General features: G+C 39.4%; 1 protein-coding gene across 1 annotated transcript in view; it reads right to left on the bottom strand.

Moving 5' to 3' along the window:
• BPNT2 (3'(2'), 5'-bisphosphate nucleotidase 2) overlaps positions 1-15,773 on the bottom strand; it is a 36,147-nt gene extending 20,374 nt beyond the window's left edge. The window contains exon 1 of the mRNA XM_045075766.1: positions 15,114-15,773. Within this exon, the coding sequence (XP_044931701.1) occupies positions 15,114-15,503 (390 nt within the window). The 5' untranslated portion in view covers positions 15,504-15,773. The remainder of the gene's footprint in view (positions 1-15,113) is intronic.
• Positions 15,774-19,195: the final 3,422 nt, after the last annotated feature.

Raw genomic sequence — 19,195 nt, 5'->3', positions numbered from 1 at the left:
CAGCCAAAAAAGAAATGAAGTACAATTCATACTATAGGGCTGAGGAACCCCCAAAACATCATGCTAAGTGAAATAAGCAAGAAACAAGAGATCGCATACTGGATGATTCCATTTATGTGAAATGTCTGTAAAAGGCCTATCTACAAAGTCAAGAGATCAGCGGTTGCCTGGGGTAAGGGTAGGAACAGAGATTAACAGTAAATGAGCACAGGTTAATTATTAGGGTAATAAAAATGTTCTAAAACTGATCAATGACAAAAGTTGTACACTTTGGCAAATCAAAAAACTACTGAAATGGACAAATGCCAGGGGCAAATTATATATGCAAAATATGCTGCAATAAAGCTGCTATTTGTTTTCAAAGATAGGGTAGCTAAGGAAAAGGTGGTATTAGAATGACAATTTAGAGGAAGTGAGCCTAGCAGGCATCTCACCTTCCAGCCCATGCAGTAAAAACACAAAGGCCCTGAGGAGGGAGTGTGCCTGGTATATTCAGGAGCAAGCAAGAAGTAAAGTATGGCTAGAGCAGGGGCACTTGGGTGGCTCAGACAGTTAAGTATCTGCCTTCAGCTCAGATAATCTCCAGGCCCTGGGATCTAGCCCCAAGCTGGGCTCCCAGCTCAGCAGGGAATCTGCTTATCCCTCTGTCTCTCTTCCTGCTTGTGCCTTCTCTCTCAAATACATAAATAATATCTTAAAAAAAAAAAAAATAAGGCTAGAGCAGAGTAAGCCAAGAAGAAAGGAACTGAATGAAGATGAGGTTTGACAATAATGGAAACTGGATGGTGTAGGACCATACAGGCCTGACATAGAGTGAGCTGCCCTCCATCCTAACCTCTGTTAACAATGCACAGAGCATCCTAGCCACTGCAGAAAGTTAAAGGAGGGTGGCCTGTGTAGGGAGGTACAGAGATAGAAAGAAGTGAAATCATAACATGCAACTGGTGACTGAGAAAACCCAAAAGAAACTGTAGATAAACTACAGAATAACAGAATGTAGCAAAGTCTCTAGATACAAGATCAATATTTAACAATCAATTGCATTTTTTATATATCAGTGAAAATATTAAAAGTACTTAACATAAAAATGGAAGCTTTTAAAACTAACAAAAAAGTAAATTACCCAGACTTAAAACTACTATTAAGATGTGCAAAAGTACAATGGAGAAAATTAAGATGTATGAAAAAACATTAAGGAATTACAAATGGTAAGGATGTCAATTCTCCCATCAGTAAATCTATAAATTTAATGAAAACTCCAATCAAAATCCCTATAAGTTGTCTTCTTTTTTTTTTTAATCTCTTCTTGGAAAAAGAGCAAGCCATTTTGGTGAAAGGAAGGAAGGAAAAAAAACAAAGAATTAACATGGTGGGATGACTTCCCTGACCAAATATCAAGACTTACTTTAATGTTAGAATTAAGACTGTGGCACTTTTCCCCAAAGCTTCACTGAGAAAGCTACACATATATACATATGTGTATATATATATTCACACACACATGTGTGTACAGTGTATGTGAAGTGTATAGTGTGATGATTTGATATATTCACACACACGTTAAGTATACAGTGTGATGATTTGATATACGTATATATTATAAAATGATTACCACAATCAAGTTAATTATTAATTAATGCATCTATTACTTATTTTTTTCTTCTGTGGTAAGAACGGTTAAGATCTACTCTTGAAGCAAATTCCAAGTACATGATACAGCATTAACCATAGCAATCTGACTATGTATCCAATGCTTAGAACTTACCTTATTTATAACTAAAAGTTTACCCTTAGACCAACATCCCCTCCATTCCCTAGACTCTGGCAATCACCATTCTAATCACTTTTTCTATAAGCTCAACATTTTTTTTTTAGATCCCACATACTACTGATACCACACAATACTCTCTCTGTGTGGCTTACAGTTTCAGGTGGTCTATTTAAATCTTTTGAACATTTTTTTTTTAATTTCATTTATTTGACAGAGAGAACAAGAGGGAATACAAGCAGGGGGAGCGGGAGAGGGAGAAACAGACTTCCTGCCAAGCAGGGCGCCTAAGCGACCTGAGCCAAAGGCAGAAGCTTAAGGACTTGAGCTACCCAGGCACTCCTCTTGTGCGTTCTGAGTTAGTTTCTGTAGAGTGGTGTAAGATAGGGATCCAGTTTTATTCTTTTGGATATAAACAGTTTTCCCAGCACCTTTATTGAGAAAACTATCATTTCCCTGTGGTATGTTCTTGATGCCTTGTCAAATACTAGTTAAATGTGTATGTGTGGATTTATGTCTATCTTCCTTTGATCTAAGTATATGTTTTATGCCACTACCATACTGTTTTGATTAAAGTAGCTTTGTAATATAGTTTTAAATCAGGAAATGTGATGCTGCCAGCTTTGTCTTTCTTGCTTAAAATTGCTTCAGCTAGGGGTGCCTGGGTGGCTCAGTGGGTTAAAGCCTCTGCCTTCGGCTCAGTTCATGATCCCGGGGTCCTGGAATCGAGTCCCACATCAGGCTCTCTGCTTCGGCAGGGAGCCTGCTTCCTCCTCTCTCTGTCTCTCTCTGCCTGCATCTCTCCCACTTGTGATCTCTGTCAAATAAATAAATAAAATCTTAAAAAAAAAAATTGCTTCAGCTACTTGTCTCTTTTGTGATTCCATGTAAATTTTGTGTTATTTATTCTATTTCACTGAAAACTGACATTGGAATTTTTCTTTTTTCTTTTCTTTATTTCTTTTCAGCTTAACAGTATTCATTGTTTTTGCACCACACCCAGTGCTCCATGCAATACATGCTCTCCCCAATACCCACCACCTGGTTCCCCCAACCTCCCACTCCCCACCCCTTCAAAACTCTCAGGTTGTTTTTCAGAGTCCATAGTCTCTCATAGTTCACCTCCCCTTCCAATTTCCCTCATCTCCCTTTTCCTCTCCATCTCCCCATGTCCTCCATGTTATTTGTCATGCTCCACAAATAAGTGAAACCATATGATAATTGACTCTCTCTGCTTGACTTTTTTCACTCAGCATAATCTCTTCTAGTCCCATCCAGGTTGCTACAAAAGTTGGGTATTCATCCTTTCTGATAGAGGCATAATACTTCATAGCGTATATGGACCACATCTTCCTTATCCATTCGTCCATTGAAGGGCATCTTGGTTCTTTTCACAGTTTGGTGACCGTGGCCATTGCTGCTATAAACATTGGGGTACAGATGGCCCTCCTTTTCACTACATCTGTATCTTTAGGGTAAATACCCAGTAGTGCAATTGCAGGGTTATAGGGAAGCTCTATTTTTAATTTCTTAAGGAATCTCCACACTGTTCTCCAAAGTGGCTACACCAACTTGCTTTCCCACCAACAGTGTAAGAGGGTTCCCCTTTCTCCACATCTCTCCAACACAGGCTGTTTCCTGTCTTGCTAATTTTGGCCATTCTAACTGGTATAAGGTGGTATCTCAATGTGGGTTTTTATGTTTTTGTTTTTTTTAAATTTTTAATTTTTTATAAACATGTAATATATTTTTATCCCCAGGGGTATAGGTCTGTGCATCGCCAGGTTTACACACTTCACAGCACTCACCATAGCACATACCATCCCCAATGTCCATAACCTCACTCCCCTCTCCCAACCCCTGCCCCCAGCAACCCTCAAGTTTGTTTTTTGAGATTAAGAGTCACTTATGGTTTGTCTCCCTCCCAATCCCATCTTGTTTCATTTATTCTTCTCCTACCCCTTTAACTCCCCATGTTGCATCTCCACTTCCTCATATCAGGGAGATCATATGATAGTCTGACATTGGAATTTTGATAGGGATTGCACTAAATGTGTTGACTGCTTTGAGCAGCATGGACAGTTTAACAATACCAATTTTTCTAATCCAAGAAATGCAACACCTTTCCATTTTTTATGTGTCTTCTTCAACTATTTTTACCAATGACAGAGTTTTTAGATCTTTCACCTCCCTGGTTAAATTTATTTTTAAGAATTTTATTGTTTTTGATCCTATTGTAAATGGAATTGTTTTCTTAATTCCTCTCACAAATAGTTCATTGTTCTTAATTCACAGAAATAAAATGGTTTTTGTTTGGGTGCCTGGGTGGCTCAGTTGGTTGGGCACCTGCGTTCAGTTCAGGTCATGATCCTGGAGTCCTGGGATTGAGTCCCTGCTTCTCCCTCTGACCTTCACCTTCTTGTGCTCTCTCTTTAAATCAGTAAAATCTTAAAAAAAGATTATTACAGTTATTATTATTAGTTCTAATAGTATTTTGCTAAGAATTTTAGTTTTCTATATGTAAAATCATGTCATCTGCACATAGATAATTTTATTTCTTCTTTTCTGATTTGGATGAATTTTATTTCTTTTACTTACTTAGCTCTGGCTAGGACTTCCAATATTATGTTGAATTAAAAAGTACTTGCGCATCCTTGTCTTCCTAATGATGTTAGAAGAAAAGCTTTCAGATTTTCATGAATGGGTCTCATGTTAGCTGTGAGCTTGTCATATATCGCCTTTATTATGTTGAGGTGTATTTCTTCTATACCTAATTTGTTGAGTTTTTATCATGAAAAAAATGTTGAATTTTGTCAAGTTCTTTTTATCTTTTTATTTTTATAGTGAGATATATATATTTTTATCTTTCATTCTGCTCAGGTGGTATATCACATTGACTAATTTGCATATATGGAAACCATCCTTCATCCCAGGTTAAATCCCACTTAATCATGATGTTTGATTCTTTTAATGTCTGTTGAATTATTTTGCTAGCACTTTGTTGAGGATTTTTGCATGTTATGAGCATGAGAAATAATAGCCTGTGATTTTCTTTTCTTATAGTACCCTGCATAGCTTTGGTATCAGGGTAATGTTGGCTTCATAAAGGGGAGTTTGGAAGTGTTCCATCCTCTTCAATTTGGGGTTAGAATTTGGAAAGGACAGGTATTAATTTTCCTTTAATTGTTTGGTAGACCAGTGAAGACATCTCATGGGATTTTCTTTACCAGGAAGTTTCACTAATGATTCAATCTCCTTACAGGTCAGTTCAGGTATTCTATTTCTTCATGAATCAGTCCTAGTAGGTTGCGTGTTTCTACGAATTGATCCATTTCTTCTAGATTATCCAATCCGTTGGCCTAGCATTGTTAATAGTCGTCTCTCATGATCATTTGTATTTGCAGTATCAGGTATAATGTTTATGCTTTCATTTATGAATTTTATTTTTAGAGAGAGAGAAAGAGAAGAAGGGTAGTAAAGGGAAAGAATCATAAGCACCCTCTGAGCTGAGTGCAGAACTCAATCTCACGACCCTGAGATCATGATGTGAGCCAAAATCAAGAGCTGGACACTTAACCAACTGAGCCACCCAGGTGCCCCCTTTTTAGTTAATTTCAAGATTTTATTTCCCTTGTGATTTCTTCTTGAACCCACTGATTGTTCAAAGGTACACCGTTTAATTTTCATAGGTCTGTGCATCTTCCAGCTTTTGTCCTGTCATTGACACCACCGTGTTCAAAAAAGACCTATGTTATCATTTTAATCTTCAATTTGTTAGGACTCGTTTTCTGCCTTACAGGCTATCTACCCTGGAGAGTACTCCATATGAGCTTGAGAAGAATGTGTATTCTGCTACTGTTGAATGAAATGGGTTATACATTTCTGACAGTGCCTATACCAGTGTGAAAATAGTACAAGTTTATTATTTCCTTATTGATGACCTGTCCAGATGATGTATCCATTGGTGAAAGTGAGGTACAGAAGTCTCTATTATTATTGCACTGCTATCTGTTTCTGTACCCAGATCTATAATATGTGCTCGATATATTCAGTGCTCTGATGTTGGGTGCATATGTATTTACAATTATTTTATCTCCTTGATAAACTGACCCTTTTATCATTACATAAATTCTTCTTTGTCCCTTGTTAGAGTTTTTTTACTTAAAGTCTATTCTGGGGGCGCCTGGGTGGCTCAATGGGTTAGGCCTCTGCCTTCGGCTCAGGGTCGTGATCTCAGGGTCCTGGGATGGAGCCGCACATTGGGCTCTCTGCTCAGCGGGGAGCCTGCTTCCTCCTCTCTCTCTGCCTGCCTCTCTGCCTACTTGTGATCTCTGTCTGTCGAATAAATAAATAAAATCTTTAAAAAAAAAAAAAAGTCTATTCTGTCTGATAACAGTATAGCTATCCCATTCTCTCTGGGTTTCCATTTGCATGGAATATTTTTTTTCTACCCCTTCACTTTGATCCTATGTGTGTCTTTAAAGCTGAAGTGTTTCTCTTATTGGTGGCATACATTTTGGTCTTTTCTCTTTTTTTTTTTAATCCATTCACCTGGTCTGTTTTTGACTGGAGAATTTAGTTCATCTACATTTCAAATAATTAGTAAATGTGGACTTACTAATGCCATCCTGTTAATTGCTTCCTGTCTTTTTGTGGCTTCTTTGTTCCTTTCTTAGAACTCTCTAAATGTCTTCCTTTCTGATATGATTATTTTCCATGGTGGTATCCTTTGTTTGTCTATCAGAGGTTTTTGTCTTGTGGTTATCATGAGACTTACATAAAATATCTTATAGTTATAACAGTCTAATTTAAGTTGATAACAACTTTGATTGCATATGAACTCTTCCCTCTTTCACTCCTTCTACAACATGTTTTTAATGTTACATCTTTTTATATTCTATATCTGTTAACAAATTTTTGTAGCTATAGTTTTAAAAAAAAAACTCATCTTTTAACTTTTATATTAAATGATTTACATACCACTATTACATTCAAAAATTCTGAATTTCATTATATACTCATTTTTTATATTACTATTTAGCATCCTTTCATTTCAACTTGAAGAACTCCATTTAACATTTCTTGTAAGGCAGATCTAGTGGTGGTGCATTTATTTACCTGGGAAAGTCTTTATCTTTTCTTCATTTCTAAAGACAGAGTGTTACAAGGTAAAGTATTCTCAGTTGGCAGGTTTTTTTGTTTTTGTTTTTCTTTCAGCACTCCAAATATATCCTGCTCTCTTTTGGCCTATAGGGTTTCTGGTAAAACATTTGCTGATAGCTTTATGGGGGTTCCCTTCTATCAGATGAGTTTTTTTTCTACTGCTTTCAAAATTCTTTGGGTTTTGACAGTTTTATTATAATGTATCTCAGTAAGTTCTCTCTGAGTTGAATTTGTGAACTTTTGAGTTTCACACAGCTAGATATGCCTATATCACCCCTGATTTGGGAAGTTTTCAGCACCATTCCTTTAAATAAACTTTCTGCCTTTTCTCTCTCCTTCTCTGGGACTTCTGAAATGTAAATAGTTACACTTGATGGTGCCCCATAATGCACACAGGTTTTCTTTACTTGTTTTATTTATTTTCTTTTTTCTCTGTTGACTGCATGATCTCAAAGGATCTGTTTCTGAGTTCGTGGATTCTTTCTTCTGCTTGATCAAGTCTTCTGCTGATTCCTGCATTTTCATTTCTTGTATTCTTCAGCTCTAAATTTCTAGCAGCTTTTTAAACTTCTCTGTTTTATCTCTTTTTCATTCATATATTGTTTTCCTGATTTCTTTGAGTTGTCTGTGTTTTCTTAAGCTCACTGAACTTCCCTAAAACAATTATTTTGAATTCTTTGACAGACAATTTATAGATCTCTATTTTGGGGGGAGCAATTATTAAGAAATTATATTCCTTTGGCAATGTTTTATTTCCTTAATTTTTTTGTACTCCTTGAAGTTTTGCATTGCTGTCTTCACTTCTGAAGGAAGTTATCTCCTCCACTCTTTCCTGACTGGCTTTGGGAGACAGCTGTCTCACCTTGAGTCTGATGTGGAATTCAGAGGCTTTCTCTGACCTTTTCTGTAGATGTGCCTTCTCCACACTCTCTGTTCCCTCCTGGAGGGCATTCTTAAGATTATATGCTTTGTCTCAATTCCACAAACCCAGACCAGGTCCTTTTGTACCATCTTGCAGACATCAAGTTAAAGTATTTTGGATTTAGAGCCCATACGCTTAGTAATACTACAATGCTAGGCTATGTCAGATGAATGAATCTAAGAGTAACACCATACAAACACCACAGAATAAACTTAAACAACAAATGTGACTCCCAGAAACAACAAAGTAGTTCACCAACTACAAACCCTTGTAGTTTACAAAAATGGCGATGCCAAGTCTAGGAAGCAACTACTGTGCCTTATGATTTAAGAATTTTGCCTAAAGTTCAAGTCAGCTTCTCCATATATTTTCAATATAGTATGACCTGACAAATTATAGAAGTGTATTTGAAAACATCTTTCCTGAGAAACAAATGAAGCAGGAGAACATCAGCACAATGTCCTCATCTGCTTTTGCACAACTGCTACTGGTAACCTGCCACTACCATTACACACCTACAAATTGAATAAATCCACTTTCCGCCACTGTAAAGAGCCTCACACATAGCTGGTAAGATCACAAGCAGTAAATCTATCCCAGTTCTTCTCCACATTTCACTAAGTCCTCCCAATTTCAAATAAATGAAATTATGAAATTATGTATTCCAAACAAATCTCAATTTAAACCACCATCTAGCTCTCACTTGGATTTCTCAAATAGCTTTCAGTTGCTCTGGTCTCCTACAACACATTCACTGATTCGTGCATTCATTCAACAACTACTAATGACCATATATTCTAAACTGTTTTGGGCACTAGGATAAAATAATGAACAAAATGGACAAAATCATGGCCTTAACGGAGCTTCCCTTTGCAACCCAGCAACTTGTCATCTTCCTAAATAAGAGTATTGTCACTCCCTGCTTAAAACTTGCCAATGGTTTTTCATTACACATAAATAAAATCCAAACTCCTCACCATCACCTACAAAGTAAGGCATGGATGATTTGGCCTCAGTAACCTTTCTTTACTTGCATCCTTATTTCCTACACTCCAGACTTGTCTTTTCTGGTCCCTTGGCCTCAGGGCCTTTGTACTTGCTTTGTACTTGTACTCTTCTGTTCATATACACTTTTCCCAAATCTCTTCATGATGGTCTGCTTCTTATCATTCAGATCTCAGTTCAAACCACAGAGCCATACAATGGCCTGCCCTGACTATCATGGCTGAAGCAGAAGCCCCCACTCACTCTTCTAACATGGTCTTATTTTTCTTCTTCAAAACCCTTATCAGTATCTGAAATCAGTTTATTTGTTCATATGTGTACCATATGAATACTGAATACAGAATACTGACCCACCAGACCTTAAGTTTTATAAGTTCTAGGACACAATTTCCTTCATACTGTAGCTGCATCCCACTGCTGAAACTGGCATAGTAGGTGTTGAATAAATACTTCTGTATTGACAACATTATTCTTTGCCATTGTACTTTCGTTTCTTCCCCATAACCATTTCCATTCAGTCTTCTCCCTCCCTCATTGGTACTGCCTGTCTCAGTCCTCAAAAGGGAACTGAACAATAGGAAATCAAGACTTCAAAACACAATTAATGCTATTAATATGAAAGTTCAGTAACTTTGGGGTTGAAGAGGCTTTTGGTTAATGCTTAAGGAGGTACCAACTACTGAATTTCTCCATAAATCATAACATCATAAAAAGTTCTCAGATATAGTACCTCGCACTGTGCCTATCACACAGCAGGCATTCAATAACTATTTTCTAAATGGGTACCTTCTTCTACCTTTTTAGACGCGTTTTACTATCAACACCATCTTTCACACATATACCTATAAATAAACATGTTCTAGTTTCTCACATTTTAAAAACACCACCAAAAAAATTCATAGAAACTTCTCTTAGTTTCATATAAGACCCCAGCCAAGCTCTGTAGAAGTCCAATTTCTTAAAAGTCTTGTCTTTTACTATCTCCATTTTCCCTCATCCCATCTTTTTCAATTCTGCAACCTTTCCATCAAGCCACCAAGCAAGCTCTTAAAAAGTTCACCAATGACCATTCACCATGCAGAACCATCACTAAGAGTATGTTCTGTCATTGCCAGCTCCTCAATTTATTGGGAATGTGACTTATCTAGGCTAGTCACCTAATCTTCCTGAGCTGCTAAAGTGGATGATAAATCTATCTTCCTACTGGGATCTATGGCTGAATTAATGAATAGAATAGGTAAAACAAACAAGCTTAACATTGTGCTTAACAAAGAGTAAGCATTTAGTAAATGCTGGCTGCTATTATTATTAAATGATTATTTTCCATCTTTGCCTTAGGCCTTTGATATTCCCCTTTCACACTATATTCTTTCCATAAGCAATACTGTTCCAATTAATATCACAACGATGACTCACAAATTCGTATTTCAAATTCAGATGTCTCTTCAGAGCCATATATTCAAATACCTCCTTAACATGTCCCCTTGGCCATATCAAAGACAACTCTTAACTTCATAAGTCTAAGATGGCACTTGTAATCTGCCCCCGTGGACGTATCATCCCTCACTCTTCATCTCCAGCAAAACACCAATTGTGAAAGCCAGATATAGAATACACTCTGTAACATCCTTAGAAATTCTCTCATCTCTTTCCAATTCTATCTTCACTACAAACACAGCCCCAATTTAAAATGCAGAATGTCTCTCTTGAAAAAAATCTCCTAACTGGTTTACTCCCTCCAAATGATTCTCCAAGCATCAACTCTGAGGCCTTCTAATCATTCAAAATACTGTGGGTTAGTTAAAAGTACACTGTAGTTATACCTCCTATACTGACTTATATATAGAATTAAACCTGAGATGATTCTCAGACCATTAAATGAATCTCTCTACAGGCCTAAAATATTTTCTAGCTATCTAAAGTTTGGTAAATTATTTAGCCTTTCCAAGCCTCAATTTCTGTAGCTGCAGAATGGAAGCAATAGTACTTGACTTCCTATGCTGTTGACAAGAGTACCTTAATAATGGGAATAAAAACTTAAAAGCTTAATTCAGTGCTTGCTACTGAGAACTAAATAAATGTTAGCTAGTAAACCAAGCTGAGTGTAATGTTCCCACTGCCTGAGTTCTGGTCCTCATCTCTTGCACAGCCTATTTTAACATACCCCAACTGGTCTCAAGAACCTCCAAATACCCACAGCTCAAAGCGTATTGTAGGCTTTAAACAAGGTCAGGTAAATCTGGTCTTCTTTAGTACTTTCGGATTAAATTAAAGATCACGTTCAAACTTCTTTGAGTTTGGCACATGATCCAGCCCAGTTACCTTCCTATTTTCTTCCACAGTCATTTCCCCCAATGTGCATCGGATTCAGACCTATCAGCATACTTGAATTTACTATACTACCACCTCTACTGGGCCAGCTCCTTTCAACTTGGGTTTTTTTTCTGTCCGCAATGCTTATGTCTGCACTAATTGTCAAATTACTAGTTATCTGGAATTTATAGAAGAGGAAAACTGCAGCTCAAAGAAGTGAAATGACTGGCCAGGATCACATAGGTGGGTGACTAGACAAGACATCAAGGCAAGTGGTTCCTTTTATTTATTTATTTATTTTTAGAAATTTATTTATTCATTTGAGGGACAGAGAGAGAGAGCACTAATGCACACAAGCAGGGGGAGTGGCAGACAGAGGGAGAGAGAGCAGCAGACTCCCGACTGAGCAGGGAGTACAGAGCTCAGGGTGGTGCTCCATCTCAGGACCCTGGGATCATGACCTGAGCTGAAGAAAGCCATTTAACTGACTGAGCCATTCAGGTACCCCTCAAGGCAAGTGTTCTAGCACGATATTAGCACTTCTCAGACTTTTCCAATGAGCACTCCTGCTGAGAGAAGAGTTTAACTCCCATCCCAGAGGTCAAGGAAGTCCTACACCCAAGACTCTGAAGAGCAAAATGAATCATTTTCAAAGTCAAAAACTTTAAATAAGTTGAAGATATAGAGGCTCACACAGTTAGAGCTCCCCGTGTGTTAAATTGAAACTACAAATCCAAGTTGTCTGTTCTGTGGCTCTAAATTCATTCCACAAACCTATCGTCAGCCTTCATTTTCATCACTATTCAGAAGGATGTAATTAAAGACAGTATCATACAAATGGCTGCAGTTACTATTACTTTCTTAAAATAAAATCAAGTACAGCCAGAGTGTTTAGAAGAAGAGGAGAAAGACTGCCCTGAGGACTCTCCCAAGAACCCTAATGTAAGAAAGGCTGAAGACAAAAGGAAATCCAGGGATCATAGGTCAAACCTGAGTTTTCTTATGATAACACACTTCTGCAGAGGAGGGCTTCTCAACCAGGGCACCAACTGAAAACTTAGGCCAGATCATTCTTTGTTATGGAGAGCTGTCACGTGCATTGTGGGCCACTGTGGGCCAGTTAACCGTCTACCTACTAGATGCCAATAGCATTCCACCCCAATTTGTGACAAACAAAAATCTCTAGACTTTGCCAAATGTCTCTCAAGGGCAAAAACACACCCCTGAGTACTCTAGAGTGTACTCAGATATACACCTGGTATAACCTTGTTCTGAGAAGTAAACATCAGGAGAATTCAAGACTGAATCTTGATTCTAGACAGGAAAATCATGAGAGAAAGTAAGACACCTCTCCCTATTTGCACAGGACACCAGGGTAAAAGAAGAAAGTATTTGTGGCTTCTCAGTGCTAATTTGCCATACGAAAGTAAACTGAGTGGGATTTGACTTAAATTCCTTATCCAAAAAATCCAGGTGAGGCTTCAAAAACAACGAGACATTGAAGACTGTATTCTGGGTGCTGCAGGAGAGGAAAGAAAAGAATCCAGAGCCGAGTTTCTACTTAGATGATAGCATTTGGTCTCTAGTTTAACAACATAGTGATAAAAGGAAGCAACTCAATATGATACTACCCTACTTTGATACTGTATAAATGAACATAACCTCCTTTACCCCAGCAAAAGTCCAACATTAAAAATATACATGTGAACATTCAGTCACAAGAAAACAAAAAGTTATTTTACTTAAAGGCAGAGCCTTCAACATCTGCAATTCTGAAAGCCTAGCTTTTATGTTTAATAAAATGCAGCTCACCACCCTTGGCAGCTATTCCCATAGCATTTGCTAAAAAGTGAGAAAACAAAGCAGAATCCTGTGGAAGTTCACCAAAGCAAAAGGTCTGGTAGGGGTGGGGTGGAGTTCACATGTGAACACACACGCACATACTTCCATGTTTTTGGTATTTAAGACAATTTTGTCTTTACCCTTAAAAAAAGAAATTCAACTCTACTTCATATATTTTATTATTATTGCTTTTAATATTCCACAATTTGATGTCTTCCCAGGAAATTTACCATAAGTTTTAAGTAGCCTCCTAAAGATCTAGCTAAAATGAAGAATTAGAGAGTTCACATAAACTACAGTGTCATGAGCCTCAGATTTCCCATCTGTAAACTGGCATAAATAAAATTTACTTCTTAAAAGTTGCTGTGGCGAGGGCACCTTGGTGGCTGTTAAGCAGTTGCCGTCAGCCCAGGATCCTGGGATAGAGTTCCACCTGGGGCTCCCTGCTCTGTGGGAGGCGTGCCATTCCCCATGCTTGTGCTTGCTCTCTGTCTCTCCCTTGTTCTCCCTGTGTCAAATAAATAAGTAAAATCTTAAAAAAAATAAAAAATAAAAAAGTTGCTGTGGCGATCAAATGAAGTCCTGTGTGGCCACTATCTGGGGGCCTAAAAAACAGTCAAGAAATGGTTATCATTTCTACTGTTGTAACTATTCTACATCAACTTCTCTGAAACTCCTGTTTCTTCCACAAACTCTGAAGAGAAGAACACCTGTTTTGGAGAAAGAATATATTTTAGAAGCACATCTTACATCTATGAAAACACAACGTAAGTATTTGTGTTGATAAAGATTTGTAATGATAAGGTAAGCTAGGGCAAAGAAAAATAAATTTTTGGTGTTTTGTTTCAGAATTCTCCTGTCAAATACACCTGACTGCTAGCAGCTCTGCCAGAAGCCAATGTTCCTTTCCCTGCAAAAATTTTTTAAGGAAAAAAAAAAAAAAAAGAAAAAAGAAAAAAACGACAGAAAGAGGACAAAGGAGAAACAAAGCAATAATATGACAGACCAGAGGAAAGGTTACACAAGATAAGTAAATTCTACAATGACAATATTCTCCTAACTCTTCCAAGAACAACAGTAAAAGGTCAGATGCCTTCCAAAGAAGCTGGGGTTTAGATTTCACTGTTTATCTAATTAATAGAATACCACTGGAAAAAATTTTTCTTCCCAGTAGCCAAAATCTACTATTAGGTGAGTTAAGACATACACTTACAAAGCATTGCTACGCTATGCTAAGTTCTTCCTCCAGAATTATGGTTTTTAAAATTTTATTCATTCAACAGCAGCTCCACTAAAATGAATTTTAGAAGTATTAGTAACAAAATTCAAAATTCTAGATTTACCTAAGAAAACGTCAATTCCTTCCCCCAGAAATCTATCCAAATAAAATGCAAAGGTTCTTCAATTCTATCTGGAGATAATAACCGGGTAGACAGCTGAAATGAAGTTGCTGGGAAACATACTTCCAAACACCCCTTTAAAGAGCCCCCAGAGTACAAGTCATTAGGAGATCACTCCACAGCTAAAGTATATCATGAGCATACCCCCAACAAATGCCCTGCACATTAACAGCTCCGCAACAAGACTTCCACGGTTTTTAGCCCTCAATTAGCTCCTGGTAGGTCCGGCAAAAACATGAACTCTATAGTCACAACCCTTTCAACAACTACATCAAGGAGGGCTACACGGCCAAGGGGGTTCTAGTCCAACCTCCTTCATTTTAGAAAAGGGCCTGCAGTGAGGAATGAAGTTAACTTTCACAGCCTTTTCATATCCAGGCCCACCCAGAACTGAGAGTTCCAGCTTCCAGGTACAAAGCACTTACACAAACCCCGGGAGGGCCAAGAAGTTAGGTAAGGCCTCTCAGTCAGACTACCTGCAACCTCACCCATCTCGCCTGCCAACCGTTTGTACGACCTTGAGCACCTCCACTTCGCGTCTCAATTTCCACGTCTGCAAAATGAGAGTCAGGACCCCAGGCCCCGGGGCCTTCGGAGGAGTCAAGGCTCCGGGACGCGCTCCGCGGCTCCCCGGCTCCCGTACCTGGGCAGGCGGCGCCGCCCATCCGCTCCCGGCGCGCCCGGCACTCGTGGCACCCACCTGCACGTTAGGGAAGGCGGTCTTAAGCAGGTAGAACATCTTGCGGTTGGACAGCACGTCCCCGCTGGTCATCTTGTCCTCGGCGCCTTCGCGCGTCTTCCCCTTGGACTTCTCGTGGAGGACGTTGCTCTCGCGGACGCGCCTCACCTCGTCGCCGCCGCGAACAGCGGCCAACACCGACACGGCCAGCATCTCGCGGAGGTCCACCGTGCCCCCATCGGCCGCGGCCGCGGGCCCCGCCGCCCCGCCGCCGCCCGGCTCGCCGCCCAGGCCGAAGAGGCTGAAGCGGCCGGCCAGAAAGCCCGAGTACAGATGGTAGAGTACGCCGAGCCCCAGCAGGCAGAACACGGCCACCCCCAGCGGGGACAGGCGGATGCCCATAGGGGCCATGGCGCGGGAGGCCGGCGCTCGGGGCGGCGGCCCTCACAGGCCTCCCCGCGCCCGCCGCCGCGCTCCCGGGCCTGGCGCCGCGCTTCCTACACCGGCGTCCGCTCGCCGGCGCGCGCGCGCCCCATCGCTCCCTTCCGGGAAAGGCCGAGCCGCGCCGAGAAGCCCACCGTTGACGGGCCGCGCGCCCAACTGTCCCGGGCAGCGCGGTCCCGGGTGCTCAGCCGGGCAGCGGGTCTCACTTCCACGTTAGCCAACGGCTGCGAGGTGAAAGGGGAGCGTGGGTGTGTATCCGGGTTACGCGAGGAGGCGGGGCGGGGCGGGGGTACTATAGGCCACGCCCTCGGGGCGGAGCGACCCTGGGGGCGGGACGACGGTCTACCAGTTTAGGGAGCTGCTAAATTGCTCCTTGTCCTTTAGTCCGGATGGAGCAATGTTTGAGTTTTCGAATCACTCTTCCGTGTGACGGGACAATTTTCCATGGAGGGAAGGTGCTGAGTGCCTTGCGCAAATTTAAATTAAATCTCTCTTCGAACGAAGATGTATGGCTGAAATGAGGTGTACTATTTAGTTTTTAGAGTACCCATCGATCTCAGAATATTGGCGAACGGAGGAAATTACAAGCCATTTTCAGAGAGATCGGTATGCTTTTTTTCTCTGGCGCTCATGGAAACAGAGCCTGTAGCTTTAAATCGCTTCTCTGCCCTGGGAGAGGTGGGCAGTGACCAGTACTGGAGAATTTTACTTGGCTCTTTAGTGTATTGGTCTATCTGTGGTTATCTAAACGTGTGTGCATTTACAACTGTATATTATATAGATTTTTCCCTATATCTCCATTTGCCAGAATAAACCATCCTTTATGCGGCTGAAAAACATGGCTTTGATTCTGGACTTATGTCCAGAAAATGCCTGAGGCTTCTCTCCTTTCCAAGGATGGTTTATACGTACCTTTCCTCCAGAGGTCCAGAAAGAGGAAAGGTCTGAGAAAACCCAGTTGATGTAAAGATTATTACAGGATGGTCAGTCAATCTAGAATATGTAATCTTTGAGTCAGTATAGGCCCTCCAAAGGTATTTGGAGAAGCCTTTAACAGATGTAACTGCCTTGTATGCCACTTACCTTAGCAGTCATAGTTAATACTAAATTTTAGTAAGTATTATAATAAGCATTAATAAATTCCTCTTCCATCTCATAAGTGAATATTAGGATGTGCAGTATCACTCTCAGGTATTAGAACAGTTATATAAAATCAGCTTAAAATGCAGCCTATTTTACAGTTCATAGGCAAAAGTCATTGGCTTTAAGTGGGCTTTAATAAACATTAATGACCTTAAAAACTGGAAATATACGAAATGGATTCTGAACATCCTTTGTTAAGCAAGTCCTTAGAAACAGGCTAACCTTCACCACTTCTCAGGAGTTCAGAACATCTGTAGAATTTGCATATGGCTATATAGATACAATAAACAAAGACTTTTGATTGCTTGGTTTCCCTGGCAGCAATCTGTAACTAGCTTAAAAATAATCACAGCACAGAATCAAGTACAAATACAAATCAATGAAAGAACAGTCTCTGGAGTGTTGACAGCACCAGATCTTAAGGAACTGGCACTGTTTTTGTCAGCTTTTGGGAACAAATTCACAATTAAGCAAAGCTGCTTTCAAAAGAAATTTGACAGTGAAGGTCACAGGGTAATTATGGCTACCAAATCCAGAGATAAAGATCCCGGTTGAAGTAGACTTAAAAGTTCAACAGAACCACTTCAAACTATACTATGAGATCAGCAAAAGATACGGGTTGGGGAGTAGTTGTGAAAATATTCAAAGCATCATTAGATGATGCTTTTTTGGATGAGGTTTGTAAAAATAAACTGAATAATATTTTCCAAGGATATTAAAGAGAATTGTTGGCCCCATTCACTGTGGCATTATACAAAGCACCAGTGAGACAGCCAGAGGGATACTGAAAGCTCTAGCAATTTATGCTGCAGGGAAAGGGATTAAAGAATCGAAGGAGATGGCAGAGTCACCCCAAAGGAATGGAGAGATCAGTAATCATCCCAGTTGGTGTAATACTGAATTGTTTCAAAACCAACTCATAACTGATGCCAAATAAAAACACTCTGCACCCCATTAAAATATGGCATGATTGAAGAAATAAAGTACATTTGAAACCAAAAAAAAAAAAAAAAAAAAAGAATCGAAGGAGAAAATGCCCTGAAACAAAGTGTGAGTTTAAAGATCATAGTTCCGATAAATAAATAAATATCATAGTTCCAAAAGGGGCTCTAGTACCCAGGTGACCACAAGGAATAGGTAATAAATACTGATAAAATATAGCATGTGATCATTAAGAGAAACTGTGTGTTGAGGAAATGCAATTAATTACATGTGGGACAGTGATGTTGTCTTAGAAACTTCACAGGAATTTGATTGCAAGTAACTTGCTTTCTCAGTAGCAAGTGGTCAGAGGCTTAGTCTAAAGAATGCTTAACTGGGTGGCCTGGGTGGTGCAGTTGGTTAAGCATCTGACTGTTGGTTTTGGCTCAGGTCATGCCCTCAGGGTGGTGATATCAAGCCCAGCCCTGTGTCCCACTCCAGGCTTACTGAGGCAGCTTGAGATTCTCTCACTCTTTGCCCCTCCTGCTCACTCTCTTTCAAAAAACAAACAAAAAAGAATGCTACATACCAATGAAAATTATATGCAAGTAAATGTAAACTAAAAGATTTGTGAACTGAGGCAAACTGGACTTTCAAAAATAACTTTTTTTCTAAGTGTTGAAGAAGATGAGGCAGACCTCATTATTCTGTATAAATACCAATAGCAGCAAGCATTGACACACAATAGAAACTTCCTTAACAACTTTCCCCTTCACTAGCTTGGCAGACCCTGCTTGCTGCCATCTGTGTGTTTATATACAGTAAATGCCATCTTTTGAAGCACTGCCCCCTCCTACCCCCACTGTTAGAGCTTTAAATACTTCTTAAGGGTTAATTTTGTTTATTTCAACCTCATTTTTCTATTGTGGTTACTATCACAAATACATACAAGTTAAATGTTATTAAAACAGTAAAATATGAGTATAAATCTAAAGCTGAAAGCATTTAATGGCTTGATATGGGTGAGTCATTAAAAACAAAAATTACTATCAAATTAAGTGTTGGAGCAAAAACTGTATCCGATTGTAAAGAAAAAGAATCATAAAAGCTCAAACCAATGCTGAAGTCAGATTGCTTGACTTTAAGGAAACCAGGCTGGTTATCTTAAGTAATGCATTACCCATGTAGTTGAAAGTACAACTAATGAATATACTGAAAGAAAACCCTTTGTGTTGTATAAAAAGATAGACTAATGATTATATATTCAGATATTTACATCTACAACCCACTCCTATCTTGATTATATTAGACAAAGAACCGCCCCTTAAAGTCTGGATATTGCTACCTTCCTACAATACCACCTTTCTTTATGCTCTCCATTATGTATGAAATAAATAATATCCATGTATAGAACATTATTGAGATCTTAAATGATGAGGATATTTTGACTTGTCCGAATGACTCCTGGCCCCAGAATTTATCTTAGAGAAAACGGGTGTGTGTGTGTGTGTGTGTGTGTGTGTGTATGTGTGTGTGAAATCTCTGCCAGCTAGTTTTCTTCTTTGGTTTTTCTTTGGAAAGAGCATTTAATGGGG

The sequence above is a fragment of the Mustela putorius genome, unplaced genomic scaffold, assembly GCF_011764305.1.
Source record: "Mustela putorius furo isolate JIRA1106 unplaced genomic scaffold, ASM1176430v1.1 tig00000151_pilon_pilon_pilon, whole genome shotgun sequence".
Lineage (NCBI taxonomy): Eukaryota > Metazoa > Chordata > Mammalia > Carnivora > Mustelidae > Mustela > Mustela putorius.
Note: the sequence above shows the minus strand (reverse complement) of the source record. Positions and strands in the feature narration are given on the sequence as shown.